The 16,551-nt window shown below is 45.2% G+C and overlaps 4 protein-coding genes across 4 annotated transcripts; 3 read left to right on the top strand and 1 right to left on the bottom strand.

The window, feature by feature from the left end:
- The first annotated feature begins 216 nt into the window (after positions 1–216).
- LOC128707480 (WD repeat-containing protein 20) lies at positions 217–4,475 on the top strand. The gene is made up of 5 exons (XM_053802433.1): positions 217–615; positions 1,224–1,406; positions 1,476–2,305; positions 3,075–4,146; positions 4,416–4,475. The coding sequence occupies exons 1-5, from the start codon at positions 217–219 to the stop codon at positions 4,473–4,475; spliced, it is 2,544 nt and encodes an 847-aa protein (XP_053658408.1).
- Positions 4,476–4,965: 490 nt separating this feature from the next.
- On the bottom strand, positions 4,966–6,336 carry LOC128708965 (uncharacterized). The gene is made up of 3 exons (XM_053803947.1): positions 6,279–6,336; positions 5,167–6,219; positions 4,966–5,096 (listed from the first exon to the last, which is right to left on the bottom strand). Exons 1-3 carry the CDS (start codon positions 6,334–6,336, stop codon positions 4,966–4,968), a joined length of 1,242 nt encoding a protein of 413 aa, XP_053659922.1.
- A 794-nt stretch (positions 6,337–7,130) lies between these two features.
- LOC128709459 (protein YIF1B) lies at positions 7,131–8,979 on the top strand. Its single transcript, XM_053804456.1, is given in 7 exon segments — positions 7,131–7,178; positions 7,180–7,270; positions 7,337–7,465; positions 7,544–7,902; positions 7,974–8,097; positions 8,176–8,438; positions 8,758–8,979. Coding segments are annotated over 7 exon segments (1,236 nt in total).
- A 1,852-nt stretch (positions 8,980–10,831) lies between these two features.
- Positions 10,832–15,545, top strand: LOC128710042 (neuroendocrine convertase 2). Its single transcript, XM_053805081.1, has 11 exons — positions 10,832–11,041; positions 11,329–11,436; positions 13,296–13,554; positions 13,640–13,677; positions 13,776–13,852; positions 13,920–14,397; positions 14,467–14,567; positions 14,656–14,889; positions 14,954–15,118; positions 15,193–15,310; positions 15,384–15,545. The coding sequence occupies exons 1-11, from the start codon at positions 10,832–10,834 to the stop codon at positions 15,543–15,545; spliced, it is 1,950 nt and encodes a 649-aa protein (XP_053661056.1).
- The last annotated feature ends 1,006 nt before the right edge of the window (positions 15,546–16,551 follow it).

The following is a 16,551-nucleotide window of genomic DNA, read 5'->3' as shown; positions in this document are numbered from 1 at the left end:
CCCGATATTAAGTAATCAAATAACGTTTGACGTATCCAAAAGTATGTGCCGATGGGACGAAAATGTATTTAATTTCGCAAGAAACATTTGTTTATGATCGATTGGCAATGGTAAAATAAGTGTTCTCGCGCGCGCGTTTCTGGCTCGTTACGTTGCCGTAGTTGTGTGGCGACGACATTCACCCTCTTTATGCAAGCCTGAGTCGCGGCACCGAAGATGGCTGTGCAATTAGACACCAGCGGAAAAGATGATTTGAAAACGCAATTTGCCACACGCGAAGGAGAGTACAGATTAATGACACTGTCGGAATACTCGCGGCCCAATCGTGTCGGGTATCAGAACAATCAGAGCAGTCCCCAGGTGCGCGTGTCGATCGTGTCATTGCCATCGCCACCGCCCCCACCCATCGGCGGCGGTGGTGGTCAGCTGGCCGGAGCGACCACCAACAGTACCAACAGCACCAGCAATAGTGTCACCCTGCCGAAGCAGCAATCCTTTACCAATGGCCTGGAACATCAGACGGCGTCCGGATACAGTACACCGGTCGGGGGCGATCGGATATGTTTCAATTACGGCAAGGAACTGTACGTCTACTCGTACCGGGGTGCGAAAAAGGTAAAGTGTGCTTGTGCTTGTGTATGTGCTTGTTCATGGACACGATGGAATCGGTCAGCTGCAAGAATGGCTTTAATAAATAAGATCAGGTCATGAAAATGGAGCAAACACAACAAAATGTTAAACAAAAACAGTCTTTGCCAGTTCACGCCTTTGTTTGCCAAAATTTTCCAACGTGCCACGACGAAAAATCCGATGAGCCGTTAGGGGTGTATCCCCGTGAGAAACCCTTCGCCGTGAGATAGTGTCGTTGTTTGTTGTTATTGCTATTCGCTGTTATCAAAATCGTAAGATATGGATGACATAATGCATCTGTTTTTTTTTTTTGTATTGGGAGGCCCCCTGACGGTAGTGAATATTCATCAGGGAAATCGATGGCGATATGCAGGCTGTAAAATGTGTGTTCATGCTGTTACATGCTTACAATTTTTCGCTTGAATGTCCTTGAAAAGCCGGTTCTTTATTTAAATTAATTGAATGACTGCATGCAGTCAGTTCTTTTTTTCTAGTTCGCCTTTTTTTTGTTCCACCAGAATTTTTATACTTTCTATTTTCAATTTCTTTATTTCCTCTGCCACCTTCCTTCTTTTCCCGCTTCCAACACGCAGGCAACGGACCTCAACAAGCCTATCGATAAGAAGCTCTACAAAGGAACCTCGCCTAGCTGCCATGACTTCAACGCAACGGCGGCAACGTGCGAAGGTGCACCGCTGCTGGTGGGATTCAGTACCGGACAGATACAGTTGGTCCATCCAGGTCGCCGGGAACAGGGAAAATTATTCAACGAAGAGGTAATTTACACCCAAAATAGATAATTTTCTCGTTACTGTACCGAAAACTCTCATGTTTGCCTTTTCCAGAGAAATATCGACAAAACTAAAGTTACCTGCTTAAAGTGGATACCGGGATCTCAGAATCAGTTTTTGGTTTCTCACGCAAGTGGCTGTATATATCTGTATAACGACGAGCTACCCTGCACACCGGCTACCCCGACTTACCAGCCGTGCAAAACCGGCGACGGGTATGTGGTGCTGGCCAGCAAATCGAAAGCAACGAAAAACCCGCTCTACAAATGGTGCTTTGGCCAGCACGAGAATGCGAGCATCAACGAGTTTTGCTTTTCGCCATGCGGTCAGCATCTGGCCGTTGTGTCGCAGGACGGCTTCCTGCGCATCTTCCACTACGAGCACATGGAGCTGGTGGGGATAGCGCGGTCCTACTTCGGAGGCTTTCTGTGCGTGTGCTGGAGCCCGGACGGCAAGTACGTCGTGGTGGGTGGTGAGGACGATCTGGTGACGGTGTTTTCACTGCACGAACAGCGGGTGGTCGCCCGCGGTCAGGGTCATCGTTCGTGGGTGTCGGTGGTAGCGTTCGATCCGTACACCACCTCGTACAGCAGTGCGCTCGAGGGTGACGATCTGTCCGATGAGGAAGTATCACTCGGTGAGCAGCGTAACCATCACCATCACGGTACTGGGGGGTACTGTATTCCGGACGGTACGGCACATTCGACAACGAAGCAGTCCGGATGCACCGACAAGTTGGCGGCCGCACAGAACCGACTGGCCACGTGCTACCGGCTCGGTTCGGTTAGCCAAGATACTCAGATATGTCTGTGGGACATAACGGAGGATGTGCTGAGGCAATCGTTCGGCCGTGTTGTCAAATCAGCCAACCATACGGGCAAAAAGTAAGTAACAAGGAGACAGCAGTTACAGGGTTTTCGCAGTAGATATAATACTGAAGCACAAATCAAATTCTTTACTGACTCGGCAAATAAGATATTGATACATGTGCACAGTTTAGTGACTATTAACGTGAAGCGAAACGGACAGGCCGTACTAACGAAAAAAAAGTTTAGCTGTGATGTTACACAATTTTTCACCTTTGAAACCAAATTTGATTACATATAAGCAGGATTGTACTGTTTTGTTACTAACCATTTATTTGTACATCATTTGTTTCAAACCGCATAAAACAATTGTTTTATGAGCCTCCAACTTCGTTTGAATCTTAACTCTTGAAGATGATTATACAAACCATTCACTAAACTGTGCACGTACATTAATATCTAACTTTATCTTCTTTGTCTACCTCTAAGTCAGCAAAGTGTGCTGCAGCAATAATCCACCGATTGTTGTTGGTATGCTATAGCGAGACTCTGAATAATCTGTTTAAACAGATGACTCCAGATTGTCGAAATCATAACAGAGAAAGTAAGCCTCTGAAAGTGGGAGTTGAGTCGAGAATCGAGACAAGTATAGGGAGTTACACTTTTTCTCGCAACGAGAAGAAGAAGAAGCTGTTAAAAACAGCCGAATTCATCTAATTCGATTGTGTAGTGCATTTTCGCTTGTATTCTATCCTATTGCGGAAACCCTACATCATCGTGCCTTATCTATTTGCTGAACCTATACTGATTGTCATTGTTTCTACTGTTTCTCCTCATATTTGCACAGGGAAGTGATGGTAAACGGGCTGTCCAACGGGGAGAGTGAAAGTGTGGCGGGCAAGTTGGATAAGTGTGGCCCCACCAAAGGCAACAAACCGACGGAGGATGTAGTTGATAATGCTAGCTTTAAACAACAGATAATCCCCCCTACATTAGGCGCAATTGGAAATAATAGTTTGTATAGCGGCAGCATCAAACCCACTAGCAGTAGTAGCACTTACGCTAATATGAATTGTGATGATAAAGCTAATAGCGACAGTAGCAGTGATAAGGAATCGGTCGATAGTAAAACTGTAAAGCGATCTGGAGCGAACAGCAATGCTGGTGAGGCCGAAACGACGACACCGGTCACCAACGCGACCACCTCCGTTGGCGGTAGCAAAATGTCCTCGGGTGGTGGCAAAAAGTCCAAGGGAGGAAGTGGCGATAGTGGAGGTGCTGGTGGTGGCATGCAGCAGCAGCATTCTAGCAGCAGTACGTTTAACTCCATAACGCAACGTTTGACTAGTTTAAGCTTCGGCAGTGGTGGCAGTGGTACAAGCAGCACCAGCAGTGGCAGCGGCAGCAGCTGTGATAAGAATGACAGTAAGTCGGGCAGCAAAGGGACGGCCGGCGGTGGCAGCAACAGCAAGCGCAGCATCATCGCGCTCGGCAGCAAAAGTTTTAGCAGCAACAGCAATAGCAATAGTCTTAATAACAATCATCATGTTCTAAACAGCAGCATCATAAGTAACAACCAATCGGTGTCCGGTTCACCGTCAGGAGGCGGTGGCGGCATGTCGAGCACGTTCACCTCCATCATGACGTCGTCGCTGACGAAGAGTAAAGGGTCGAGCGGCGGTGGTGCGATCGGTTCCGGTGGCTTTGCGCCCTGTGGACGGATCGTTTCGTCGTACGATCCAATGAAGCTGATTGGTACGCCGGCCTGTCCCCGCTTCGACGACTGTCCAGTATTAGAGCCGCTAATCTGTAAAAAGATAGCTCACGAACGGTTGACGGCACTGATCTTCCGTGAGGACTGCTTTCTGACCGCGTGCCAGGATGGGTTCGTGTACACGTGGGCCCGGCCGGGCTTTGTTGTAAGTAGCTCTTCGTCCGCATCCATCTTACGGGCGGCGGTTCGGCCGACCGAGTTTTAAATGCCCCCACGTGAGATGGAGCCAAGGAGCGAACGTGTAATGCTCATTTTGTTTGTTTCTTTTTCATTTTCTGTTTCTCCCCTGTTCATCATCAACATGACGCCACCATTTCACCACGTATCTCAACGCAACGCGAAATTCAACGCAACACACAAATCGGTACCCATCATAATTCATTGTTTGCATTCCACCACGGGCCCGGTCGGTAGAATATTCCACAGCATTTATCTTCAACACCTTCGGCACCTCCAGGGGGAACGGTAGTGTAAATATTTTAAGTTAATATTGAATGTTCACAAGAAAACCTTCCCCTTCTCTCCTAGCCATCCAAAAGTAAGGAAAATCCTATTACATGTTCTTTATGTTGCGGAATAAAAACAAGACACAAACATTTTAATATCCGTACGAGTAAGTAAAGGATAAGTACGTAACCTATCAAATGGAGCTGTTTTCTTTACTTCGTTTAAGCTTAGTTCCCTGTGTGTCATGTTGGAGGCTGTTGAACTTGTTTAGACCAACCCAGAGAACTTCGTCTGTTCGTCTTATGATCAGAACAATGTATATTAAGAAGAGAATAGTAAGTGAAAATCAGTTAGCCATTACTGATGTTTAAACTCACTGTTAAAAAAAAAGGAACAAAATGTACACCGATGTTGAAAGACATGTCCACGCTACGTTAAGGACGATGGATATTATATACTTTATATTATATCATTATTCATAACAGATTTTTAAAATCCAGCATTATTCGGTCCAGTACTATCCGTGAGAGTTGGTGCCTTTTATGCCCCTTTTCAATCGATTGGTTTGCAATCGTCGCAGCGCTTCTTGTCGCTTCTTCCCGATGAGTGCTTTTAGTTCTTCTTGTGACATCGCCTCGCTCGTCGAACCTTAACATAACACACCAACCAGAAAGAAAATTAATTAATTCCTTGTTCTTAAAAGGTGCAATTACTTTACCTTTAGTTGCAGCAGTTGAAGTTGCTGTGTCCCGTTTATCGTCATCATTTGGCGGAACTGGACCATCAAGTTGAGCATAGCTGGTGATACCGGATGTTGGGTGATTCACTGTTTGTTGGGCGTTACTGTTCGAACTTGATTCCTGTGAACTATCGCTCAACTTTTCTTCAACCATCAATGATGCTTGTATCAGGAACCCATCCATGTCCGAATCATTCATCTCAATTGGAATAGAGAGACGGCATGGGATTGATTTTGGTCTTGGAACAGGCTCTTGTTGTATTTGCGGCGGTGAATGCGTCATTGGCCGTGGTGGAGGACATGGTGGATTGTTTAAACGTTGCTCTATTGTTTGACTTGCTTCAATTAACAAAAAGTCCAGCTTAGAATCATCCAGATCAGTACCGGTTGGGGCACTCTTCTTAACGGGAGTTTCAATTGTGTGTTTTTGGAAGATATCATCATCACTGTCTTCACCCTTAGTGCTTAGTGTAAAGCCCTGCTCTTCATCGCTTGCAATGAAAAACTCATCGATTAAACAGGATTCTTCATTAAGCTCGGAATGTTGGATCGGTTCAGATATGGCTGTGTTAAATTGATCCTCCGCAACATTCTCGTTTTCCGTCACAGTATTTGTCTCGGATTGTTGGGTCGGTTCAGATACGACCGTATTCAATTGATCATCCACGATATTTTCCTTTTCCATTAGAAGATTTAGCTTCGAGATGAATTTGTTGAATCCGGTCGGTTTTTTGTTAGGTACCTTGTCTGGCAAATCGGAATATTTTGGCCTGAGTGGAGGGTTGTGTTTGTAGCTATTGGCTGCGATAATCTTTTGTTGCTGCTGATCTCGCAAACGCTGAGGGCTGTTCCATTCCCACGACACACCGTTGATGGCGTGAAAAGAATTGTCCTGCGTCGATGGAACCATGGGCGAGTAGTCGCTACTCTGCGACGGGGATACTTCATAATTTTCATCAATCCTTTGCGATTCGGGGCTTATTTTGCCCTTGGACGTGCGTGCCAATGACCGTCGTGCATTCGGAGTTTTCACTACGATGAAAGATCGAGGGATAAAACACAAAGGGGAAAAAAGCACCACACATTCTTACCATCTTTATCCTTGTGGGGATCTTTCGTTAGACTCAGTCTACTTTTACGGCTGCTCATTTTGGAAATTTAATTGGAAGAACGTAAAATAACATAGCCTATCAGCTTTCGCTTAATTGTTTTCGATTGCCCGCCGGTATAAATAGCTCGATTTACAGCATTGAGTTTATTTCTCCGTTTTGCGATTGACAGCTGACATTTCTGAGTGGTGCGCGTCTGGTAGTGATGGCTCATTTGGAATTCGTGGAACAGATCGTTCTTTATACTGCACCGAAAACCGATGATTTTCTGAACAATGTTTTATTTTTTAATGCAACCAGTATAAAAAGGCGGGGTGCAGGTAGACCTCGAGATAAACGGTAACTCTCAAACGGGGATTCGAAGATTCACGGTTTTTGGAAATTTGACAACTGAGTTAGTTTCTAGCTCAATATATCGTTATATCATACGTTATCTTATATGACCCATTATAAGTTGATATGCCTGTAATCCGTGATATCCGACAACCGTCGAGTCCCGACGAGCACGGATAATTGGCGTTCCACTGTATTATAATAAATCAAGCTCAATTAAACCTTTTTGATCATCTATATGTGATAATAAATTCATAACGCATGCAAGGAAACAAAGTGGAAAAATAGTTTTGTACGCCGTTTTTCTCACGGTTTAAAAAATATTGTCGTACAGACATGCCGTATGTTTGCATTACATTGTCGTACATTGTAAGAACTGTGAGCACGATTGCTCACCGCATGTGAATCACATGCGGCTGATTCACATGCGGCAGAGCTGTGTTCGGTAGCAGAGCAGTGTAAATGCAGCTTTATCTAGCCAGCTCATGACAGCACTTTATTATGACATATGTCAGCCAGCAAGTTAAAAACTGGCAAGTTGGCTTTTGGTTGGTTGGTTGTGGGAAAAATATCGTTTTATTGGGCGAATAGTGTTTTTGCAATCATGAATTTCAATGCTCAAGCTGGTGCCGATGGTCGCGGTAAGTTTGCGGTGTCTAATTCCAGCATTACCAAACCATTTAACACCTCCGTCGCGTATCTTGCAGCACATCGTTCGGTGTCCAAGAAGCCAAAACGAGTAAGCGATGTAAATGCTATTGGCTCCACCATTCCGTACCAACAGATGACATCACAAATCCCGACGAATCAGTACATGACCAATGATCCTAACAATCGTGAGTTAAAGCAACGCAATAGCGACTATCAATGAACTGATCGATTCCTTACCATGTGATGTTCTCCGTCTGTTACAGTTTACGGACAGCCGCAATATGTACCGCAACCGCAACAACAATTCCCGATGGATCAACAGCAGCAGCCAAACTACTACATCCCTCAGCCACAAGCACAACCCAACAATGTACCCCGGCAACCGGGACAGTCAGCTCCAGGCCCGGGTATGGCGGGCGGTCAGTTCGCAATGTTTCAGCAACCCATCGTCCAAGATATGGCCATGCAGTATGGGCAGAAACTAGCCGACCAGGGCAAGGAGATTGTTCACAGCCATATCGAGAAGTACTTGCCAATGTCTAAACTGAAGTATTATTTCTCGGTGGACAATAGCTACGTGGTGAACAAGTTGAAAATCATTTTCTTCCCATTCTTGCAAAAGGTATGATCCGGAAGGTAGATTTCATGTGTGTGTTTGAGGGGATTACGCTTGTTTTTGTTTTTATAATGCAGGACTGGGGAATGAAGTACGATCACGATAATCCGGTTCAGCCACGGTACGATATCAATGCACCGGATCTGTATATTCCGTCAATGAGCTACATAACCTACGTGGTCCTAGCGGGCATTGCATTGGGTAAGTGATTGGTTTGATGTACTCCGGATTCCCCGTTTAATCCATCCATGTACTCTTTCTCTCAACTCTCCATCGCAGGCATGCAAAATAGATTCTCCTCGGAACAGTTGGGTATCCAGGCGTCTAGCGCTTTGGCATACAGCATTTTTGAAATCGTTATCTACACACTGACGCTTTACATAGGAAACATATCAACGTCGCTAAGTACGTTGGATTTACTTGCCCTGACCGGTTATAAGTATGCAGCGATCGTTGTGACCGTAGCCGGTACGATACTGTTGAAACGAATGGGATACTATTTGGCACTACTGTATTCCTCCGCTATGTTAGCACTTTTTCTGGTAAGTTCGGCGATTTGCAGTTTCTCAAATCAGTGATGTCAAACAGATTTTTGGTCGCGAGTCCGTTTTTAATGTAAAAAATGTTAATGTTCACACCCGGGTTTCGAGTCTATGGTCTGGTTCATTACGAATATTAAACATTCCATATATTCTGGTTCATTGATATATTAAACGAAATTTTCGATTTTGCTCTCCAAATATTCCTCCATCTGAGGGGATCGATTAAAAGACCTTGTGGAGCCGTTTGTTTGACATGTCTGGTCCTAGAGACAGAAAACAAAGTGTCCCTAACCACATCTGTCCGTTATTCCATGTGTAGCTGCGTACCATGAAGGCGAAGGTATTATCCGGACAGGACCAAACGCACGGTGCCGTTGGATATGATCCGTACGGTGGACAGCACCAACACTCTGATCATAACGTAGGACGCAAACGTAAGCTCTACTTCCTGTTCCTCGTTACCGGGCTTCAACCGCTGTTGGCGTTTTGGCTTACCGTGCATCTGATTGTGAACGATACGCCGGTGGTATCAAGTGCGTAATGTAAAGAATCGCTAAGTACACACACCACTCACGATTAACACAGTGCTGTTTAATGTGGAACATTTAATGGAAATAAATGTGTAAGTCAATTTTATTTTGTTTTATGCTCGTCGTATCCAAAATTAGATTCGGTTATCATTTTTAAGTTATTTCGCAAAATCACAAACTAAAACTTCTTTATTCAACCTTGCTTAGGTATTTGCAACGAATTTAATAAATTAATTTAAATTTTCTCTTGACACGATCGCCTAATTGCGGATGAGTTGGGCAGGTTTCTAGAGTTATACAACTAGTTTTGCGCTTACTAGTTCTGCAGAGATAAGTCATTCATATGTATCTTGAGTGAAGAGCTTTTCATAATAATAATTGACTCTCAAACGATGGTTGATTTTCATGATTGATGGTTGAATGATTGATCAAACTTCGTTTTTTCACAATTGAACTCTAGCTGTACTTGGGTACATCATGGCTACATGGTGCGTGAATAAAATGCTTATTCCTTCAGAAACTAGAGTCACGAAAACTGGGCAAAACTAAGATTTCTTCGTACATCAAGAAACTTTAAGGAGTTATCTTTGCGGATCTTGCAAAGATCTCTATGCGAATCTTAGTGGTTTCATTCATTCAACTTTGAAAAAGAAAAGAAAAAAAGATAAATCAATTCATCGTCAGTGTAAAGATGCAAAGTTACTTATTCAGATCATAGATTAATTATGAATCATGCAACTGAATAAGATACACCTAGCATTATGTAGTTTCGTGATTCAGATTAATATCTTAAAGATGCTTTAAGGGCAAGCTGCTCTTGTGATCAAACACATGATCCTGCCGCCCGGTGTGACTTTTGCCGTCGACTGTGTTGCACTGGTCCCATCGTCAACATGTGAGTCTTTACCCTCTTCTTCCTCTACCTTTTATGTTCGCCAAAAGGGCCTTTGTCAGGCACAGAAAAGCTTAGCTGTAATAAATGTATCCCTTGCCGCGACAGTGCTCATAAATCACAACCCGCCACCAAAAAGCCATCCCAACAAGAAGCACGCACACACGGTTGGACAATTGACAGCGAGATAGCAAGATGGGAAGTATTGTCCCCAAAACCCCGACCGGACCCTTCCTCACCGCCGGAACAAGTGCCGGCCAGTAACAGGTATAACTCCATACGGAAATTGAAATTCGCCAACGGTGTGCGCTTGCGCCGCTCAGTAGAAAAGTTTTCCACCAAGTCCATGAATTGGAAAAAGTTGGAGCTGGAGGGGGAAACACAAAAAGGTCCACACGTCGATTCACAAACGTTTCACTGTTCAGAGTTCGGGTTGTTGGGGTTGGCGTGTTTTTCAGAGCTTCCAAGAGTGTCCTTTAAAAAGCTTCATATTCGCGTCAGTCTACGGTTGGCCGTGTAGGGCCGTGGTTTTGTGCGGTGTTTGGGGTGTCCGTAATTTAAAGTTGAGAATTCCCTTGCATAAAGGGTGGAAATTAACTTCCAGCATATCCTACCCCGTGCTGTTGTGCGAGCTTTAGAATATGGGTTGGAAAAACCTGTAAACGCACAGGAAGTGACGCACATCGGTATCATCATCCGGACGACGGGGGCGGAAGTAACAGCTGCCAAATGGGAAATGATTTCTTGCAATCGATAATAAACTTTGCGGCAGCAAAGCAATAGTAGCGGGTAATAGTAGCAGCAGTGTGTGGTTTGTGTCTGTGTGTAAAGTCCCTACTATTATTACGCTCATGCCATAAGAGCAGTGGAGGACCGAACAAAGAACGTCGATCCGAAACACAACAATACCCAAACCGCAGGAAAGTCTCCTAAGGCCCAACAAAACTCCCCGAAAACCTGAAGCAGCCGCCATGTCCGTCAAGTTCGTCTGTTTGGTGGCCCTGTTCGGTATAAGCTGCACGGCGTCAACGCTTGGCCACAGCAGCAACAGCAGGGGTCAGCAGATAGGTGGAGGAGGCGATGTGTTCACCAGTTCCTTTCTGGTTCGGTTCAAGCGCAGCCTGGACAAGCAGTTGGTGCACGATATTGCCACCCGGAATGGATTCCAGAATTTGGGGGAGGTAAGAGCATGACCAATACCGAGAGCATGGCCCGCTGCCCGAGAAGAAACGCGCGTTTTTTTTTGTTAAACATCAAGATTAAAAGCTCATTGTGTCCCCGCCACTGTTAAATCGTATAGTGAAGGGACCGAGGACTTAGCAGCCATTGGTCCTTTAGCACGTAAAAACAGCAGTTCATATTACAAAACATATGGCGCAACAAAAGGCCATGAAAGGTCGTGGAGTGTGGTTGTGAAGCGTGTGAGAAAGTGTGCGTGTGTTGTTGATTGTGACAATTTTACTTTCAGCTTCCTGGCAGCGATGGCAAGGAGTTTCACTTCAAGCATACGACCCTGCCGTTGGTACGCACCAGACGAAGCATCTCCCATACGCGAGTGCTCAAAAAGGAACCGCTGGTAAGTGTGTGTGTTTTGGGGTGGGTGGGTGGATGAGTGGAGGGGGAGGGGGGGGGGGGAGGGTGGAGAGGATTGAAGGGAGACAACATGCAGAGTGTTACGAGAAACAGTAAAGGGTCATAGACGCAGCCGCAAAGTTCGGCTCGTGTATATTTATGTTGTTTTCCATTATCGTCCCCATTTCTGTTGCCATCACCGCCCGCCCCTCCTTCCCTTCAAGCGTTTTCCCCTCCTGCTTTCCTTCTTGCCATTAGCGTAACGTTTTTCCCACGTAGCAATTTACGTCACGACACCGTCGTCGCATGCTGTCGTTCGGCTACTGCGATAGGATTTGTTTCTCTCCCCGGTTTGTTGTGTCCTTCGAGATGAACAGCTAATTAGGTGATGGAAACTCTGTTGCAAAGTGAGCTATTCCTCTTTAAGGATGTCGGAATACAGAAAAGTTAACGTTTACTGAGTTTTCGTACTGACAATTCGTATGGGTTGTTATATTTGCCGGGTAGTTGTAATGGTCAGGACATTTTTCCGGCAATGAGTATTGTGGAATTGCTGGTGCGCGTAAGAGCCTGAGCGAGATTATTGGGATAATTTAAATTGGGATCACTGATATGATCTCTTCAAAGCACCCAGGGCAACATGAAGAAAATTGAATTCCTCGCTGGAACATTACTGCCTCGTGGCTGTAGCGCTACGTTTCAATACATTTGATGACATCTTTGACAAAGTTTCGTGATTGAGAAAATCAAGAAACACAAGCTATTTCCTACAGTTACGTACAGCAATCCCAAACGAAGGAACGTGCATGCTTGGTGCATGTGATCGTGGTCTTAACAACGTGCGAACCTTTCCTTTCCTTATCCTAATTTGTACAACCAAGCGTAGGTTCTTAAAGCTAAAAAAAATGATCTACTGGGGGGGCAATAAGGCAACTGGAGGGAAGTGAAGGAAAAAAGCGCACGGAAACCCGAACCCTCTCGCGCCTCTTGAACCATGAAACGTGATTCCAACCCATCATTTCCCGCTCGTTCAGTGCAATAGAAACCATCGATTCCGTATTGAAAACTCTGCTTACGGAGCGCCGACAACAAAAAGAAAGCGTAAATCTATTTCGAGTCTTCGAGAGCACCACGATAACGCTTCCTTCTTGTTGTTGCTAGTCTCGTCCGCTTTCTAGTGACGTACGTAAATGAACGTTACCGCAGCGACTGCAAGTAGGTTGTGGAGAAAGGCGAGAAAACGTTAATTAGACTACTAGATGTGAACGGACCTAGATGTGATGTGAACGGTGTTTTCCATTATTGGTACTAGATTGCTAGCGAACGCGGTAGCTCTAATCGCTGTATCCGTTCGATATGTAGATAAATTCCTTGATCCGTGGGCTACCGCCATGCACACGAAGCGGCTGATAGTGTTATCTTTTTAATTATGTAGATTTCGTACTCGAGGGTAATGGTAGCAGCGGATTTCGCAGCGCACGACAGCATACACGAAGGACAACACCGTCAGGGATATAGAGTTATGGCATGAAATTCAATCACCAAGCGTCATAAACGTTTGGCCATCTTTAAAACGATTACACATCATGGCCTTCATAAAATGGCATCGTAAAAGCTGCAGCATGTATGAAAGATTTCTTGGAAGATGTTGAAGAACGACCACGGAAGGAGAAATCCTTGGAGGACCTCTAGTTGCCGCGAGGGTTGAATAAAAAAAAGCAGATAGTTTGAAATACTTGTGGGCGTTTAGAATGAGGGTAGATTCAATGAAATGGTTGCAAACCAAATCGTTTTCCTCCGCAATAATGCCCGACGTTCCGTTGCCGTCCGATCTCAACTTACTATTTTCCTTTGCCTTTTCAGATACACACGGCTTTACAGCAACCGGGATTTAAGCGCGTCAAGCGTGGCTTCCGACATGCGGTCCCGCTAAACTACATTCCGGATAAGGCACCCGGATACGGTGGGGAAAATGTACCGACCGATCCGTACTTTCCGTTTCAATGGTACTTGAAAAATACAGGGCAAAATGGCGGCAAAGCCAAACTCGATCTAAATGTACTAGCTGCGTGGGACCAAGGCATTACCGGGAAAAACATTACTACCGCCATCATGGACGACGGTACGTTGCCAGCTGTTTTCGGTTAGCGCTCTAACAATCGGGATCTATTTTAATGTGTCGTGTTTTCTTTCGATTATCGTTGTAGGTGTTGACTATATGCATGCAGATCTGAAGTTTAATTATGTATGTAATTGATGGAGCAATTCTCCACGTGGCAAGAACTGCGACGTCTCGGGATCTAGCTAACTTGATGTGTGCGCTTTTATTTCGTTCTTTTACAGAATGCTGAAGCGAGCTACGATTTCAGCAGTAACGATCCGTTCCCATATCCTCGCTATACGGACGATTGGTTCAATAGGTGCGTAATAAATGGGTTGAGATATTGCGAATGTGGTTGGAATAACCTTTCCGTTCTTACCGTACAGCCACGGTACGAGATGTGCGGGCGAGGTGGCAGCTGCCCGGGACAACGGTATCTGCGGTGTTGGTGTGGCGTACGATTCAAAAATAGCCGGTATTCGGATGCTGGACCAACCGTACATGACGGATCTGATTGAAGCAAACTCGATGGGTCATGAGCCGCACAAGATACACATCTACAGCGCATCCTGGGGACCGACAGACGATGGGAAAACGGTCGATGGCCCACGGAATGCAACCATGCGAGCGATCGTACAGGGTGTGAATGAGGGCCGCAATGGGTTGGGCAACATTTACGTGTGGGCTTCGGGAGATGGCGGCGAGGAGGACGATTGTAACTGTGACGGGTATGCCGCATCGATGTGGACCATATCGATCAACAGTGCCATCAACGATGGTCAGAATGCGCACTATGACGAAAGCTGTAGCTCCACGCTGGCCAGCACATTCAGCAATGGTGCGAAGGATCCAAACACCGGCGTGGTAAGCGGAATATCCTTCACGAATTCGTTTTCCACTGTATAACCCTCGTCACTATTCTTGCTTTGAAAGGCCACGACGGATCTGTACGGCAAATGTACCACAACGCATTCGGGTACGAGTGCTGCAGCACCGGAAGCGGCAGGAGTTTTCGCATTAGCACTGGAAGCAAAGTAAGTGTTCATCGGGTATTACTGAGATGGTCTCTCTCTTTAGTAGTACCAATCGCCTTTTCCTATCTGTTGCTATCTTATCACTCAGTCCATCCTTGTCCTGGCGCGATATGCAACATCTTACCGTGCTGACGTCCAAGCGGAATTCACTGTTTGATGCCAAAAACCGGTTCCACTGGACGATGAACGGTGTCGGATTAGAGTTTAACCATCTGTTCGGATTCGGTGTACTGGATGCCGGTGCGATGGTAGCGTTGGCGAAGAAATGGAGAACAGTGCCGCCGCGATATCACTGCGAGGCAGGTGCAATCACGCAGATGCAGTAAGTCTTTTTTTAGAGCCTGTAGGGTGCAGAATGTGAAAGTGGTCAATCTTCTCTTTTCCAGCCGGATACCTTCGTCGGGTTCACTGTACCTGCCAATCAAGACAAACGCGTGCAAAGGAACCGACACGGAAGTACGCTACCTAGAACACGTGCAAGCCGTCATTACCGCGAACGCTAGCAGGCGCGGTGATCTGGAGCTTTTCCTAACATCGCCAATGGGCACAAGGTATTGTTGATGATGTAACGATCTCGAAGGGAGAATCTTTAACCAAGTTTCGCGTTTCTTAAATACTCGCTCAGATCCATGATACTAAGCAAACGGGCTAATGATGATGATCGTCGGGATGGTTTTACGAAATGGCCTTTCATGACGACACACACCTGGGGCGAATATCCGCAAGGAACTTGGATGCTGGAGGTAGGGCTTTTGTACTGTATTTCTGGTTGTTTTTAGTCATGATCTTTATGCTAATGTGTGTCTTCTTTTCCAGGCCACATTCAATTCGCAGGAAAGCCGCACCGGATGGATCAAAGAGTTTTCGCTCGTGCTGCACGGTACTAAAGATCCTCCGTACCAGACACTGTCACCGGCATCGCCACACTCCAAGTTGGCCATTGTAAAGAAAGCTCACGAGGATAAGGACGGCAATTAAAATTTAATCTTTTGCCGCCTGCATTACAACAGAAAAGATGCATACCAACACGAACACATAACCACAGACAGACACACGTATACATACAGATAAACAGTACAGAAGCACATTCTACCAAATACGCACCGATGGTGTCCAGGATGGCAACATTGCGCATATATAGATCTATATATATATTTATACATATGGATGTTTGTAGTATTTATGTTCATGGGGGTAGCTGTAAGGAATATCTTACCTTATAGAGCAGCTTTCCAACATCTAACCAATGAATGCACGAACAACACAAGATATAAAGCAACCTATTGGCCTTCTACTTAGAGGGAGGTTTAGGTGAACTGGCACGAGAAAAATGCTGGTCCGCATTTTTTCCAATAGCGATGTGACAAGGAAGTGTGAGAGGGATGCTCATGGCAAGGGAAGCCAAACACAAGCGTGTCTATGCGGGGCACTGGTTCTGATTGTTGTCTATTTATATGAAGGAGACGAAAACATAAAATCCCGTTGTGTCTCATGAAGATTCTATTAATGGTTCCGTTCGGTTCGGTTTTGTCCATCTGTTAGTCCGTATCAACTCCATCATTCGTCCTCTAAGCGTATTAATTTGTATATAGGCGTATAAAATACAATGCAAACTATATTTACTGAAACCGTTTCACTTGCAAGCTATGATTTTCGAAGCACTATTAAGCCCGGTCGGGCAAGAATGCAAACGAATTGGTAAATATACTGTTCTCAAATTAACAACAGGAGCAGCAACAGTAGCAGTAGCAGCAACGATGGCAGTAGTAGTATCACCAAAAAACACACAGTAAGAACAATAACATCGTCAGCAGCTAAAATCATTATGTGAACAAATAAATTTCATCTTTGATAATACAAATAAAGGAATGCATTTGAACATCTAGTGGCATCGGGATGTATTTGAAGTTTTGAAGAAGAAGGATTGATGAAATTGTAAGAGGGTGATTTGGTGAACTGAATGCACGATTAGAAAATATCGTCT

The sequence above is a fragment of the Anopheles marshallii genome, chromosome 2 (assembly GCF_943734725.1).
Source record: "Anopheles marshallii chromosome 2, idAnoMarsDA_429_01, whole genome shotgun sequence".
NCBI lineage: Eukaryota > Metazoa > Arthropoda > Insecta > Diptera > Culicidae > Anopheles > Anopheles marshallii.
This window is presented reverse-complemented; position numbering and strand designations above follow the sequence as displayed.

What these genes read in the sequence shown, in the direction of transcription:
- LOC128707480 (XM_053802433.1), top strand. Translation starts at nt 217, where the DNA reads ATGGCTGTGCAATTAGACACCAGCGGAAAAGATGATTTGAAAACGCAA. An exon ending in GAAAATTATTCAACGAAGAG is followed by an intron (nt 1,407 to 1,475) that starts GTAATTTACACC and finishes TGCCTTTTCCAG; the next exon opens with AGAAATATCGACAAAACTAA. An exon ending in GCCAACCATACGGGCAAAAA is followed by an intron (nt 2,306 to 3,074) that starts GTAAGTAACAAG and finishes ATATTTGCACAG; the next exon opens with GGAAGTGATGGTAAACGGGC.
- LOC128708965 (XM_053803947.1), bottom strand. Translation starts at nt 6,336, where the DNA reads ATGAGCAGCCGTAAAAGTAGACTGAGTCTAACGAAAGATCCCCACAAG. An exon ending in TCCCCACAAGGATAAAGATG is followed by an intron (nt 6,220 to 6,278) that starts GTAAGAATGTGT and finishes CTTTCATCGTAG; the next exon opens with TGAAAACTCCGAATGCACGA. An exon ending in TTCAACTGCTGCAACTAAAG is followed by an intron (nt 5,097 to 5,166) that starts GTAAAGTAATTG and finishes TGTTATGTTAAG; the next exon opens with GTTCGACGAGCGAGGCGATG.
- LOC128710042 (XM_053805081.1), top strand. Translation starts at nt 10,832, where the DNA reads ATGTCCGTCAAGTTCGTCTGTTTGGTGGCCCTGTTCGGTATAAGCTGC. An exon ending in ACGGACGATTGGTTCAATAG is followed by an intron (nt 13,853 to 13,919) that starts GTGCGTAATAAA and finishes CTTACCGTACAG; the next exon opens with CCACGGTACGAGATGTGCGG. An exon ending in ACATCGCCAATGGGCACAAG is followed by an intron (nt 15,119 to 15,192) that starts GTATTGTTGATG and finishes ATACTCGCTCAG; the next exon opens with ATCCATGATACTAAGCAAAC.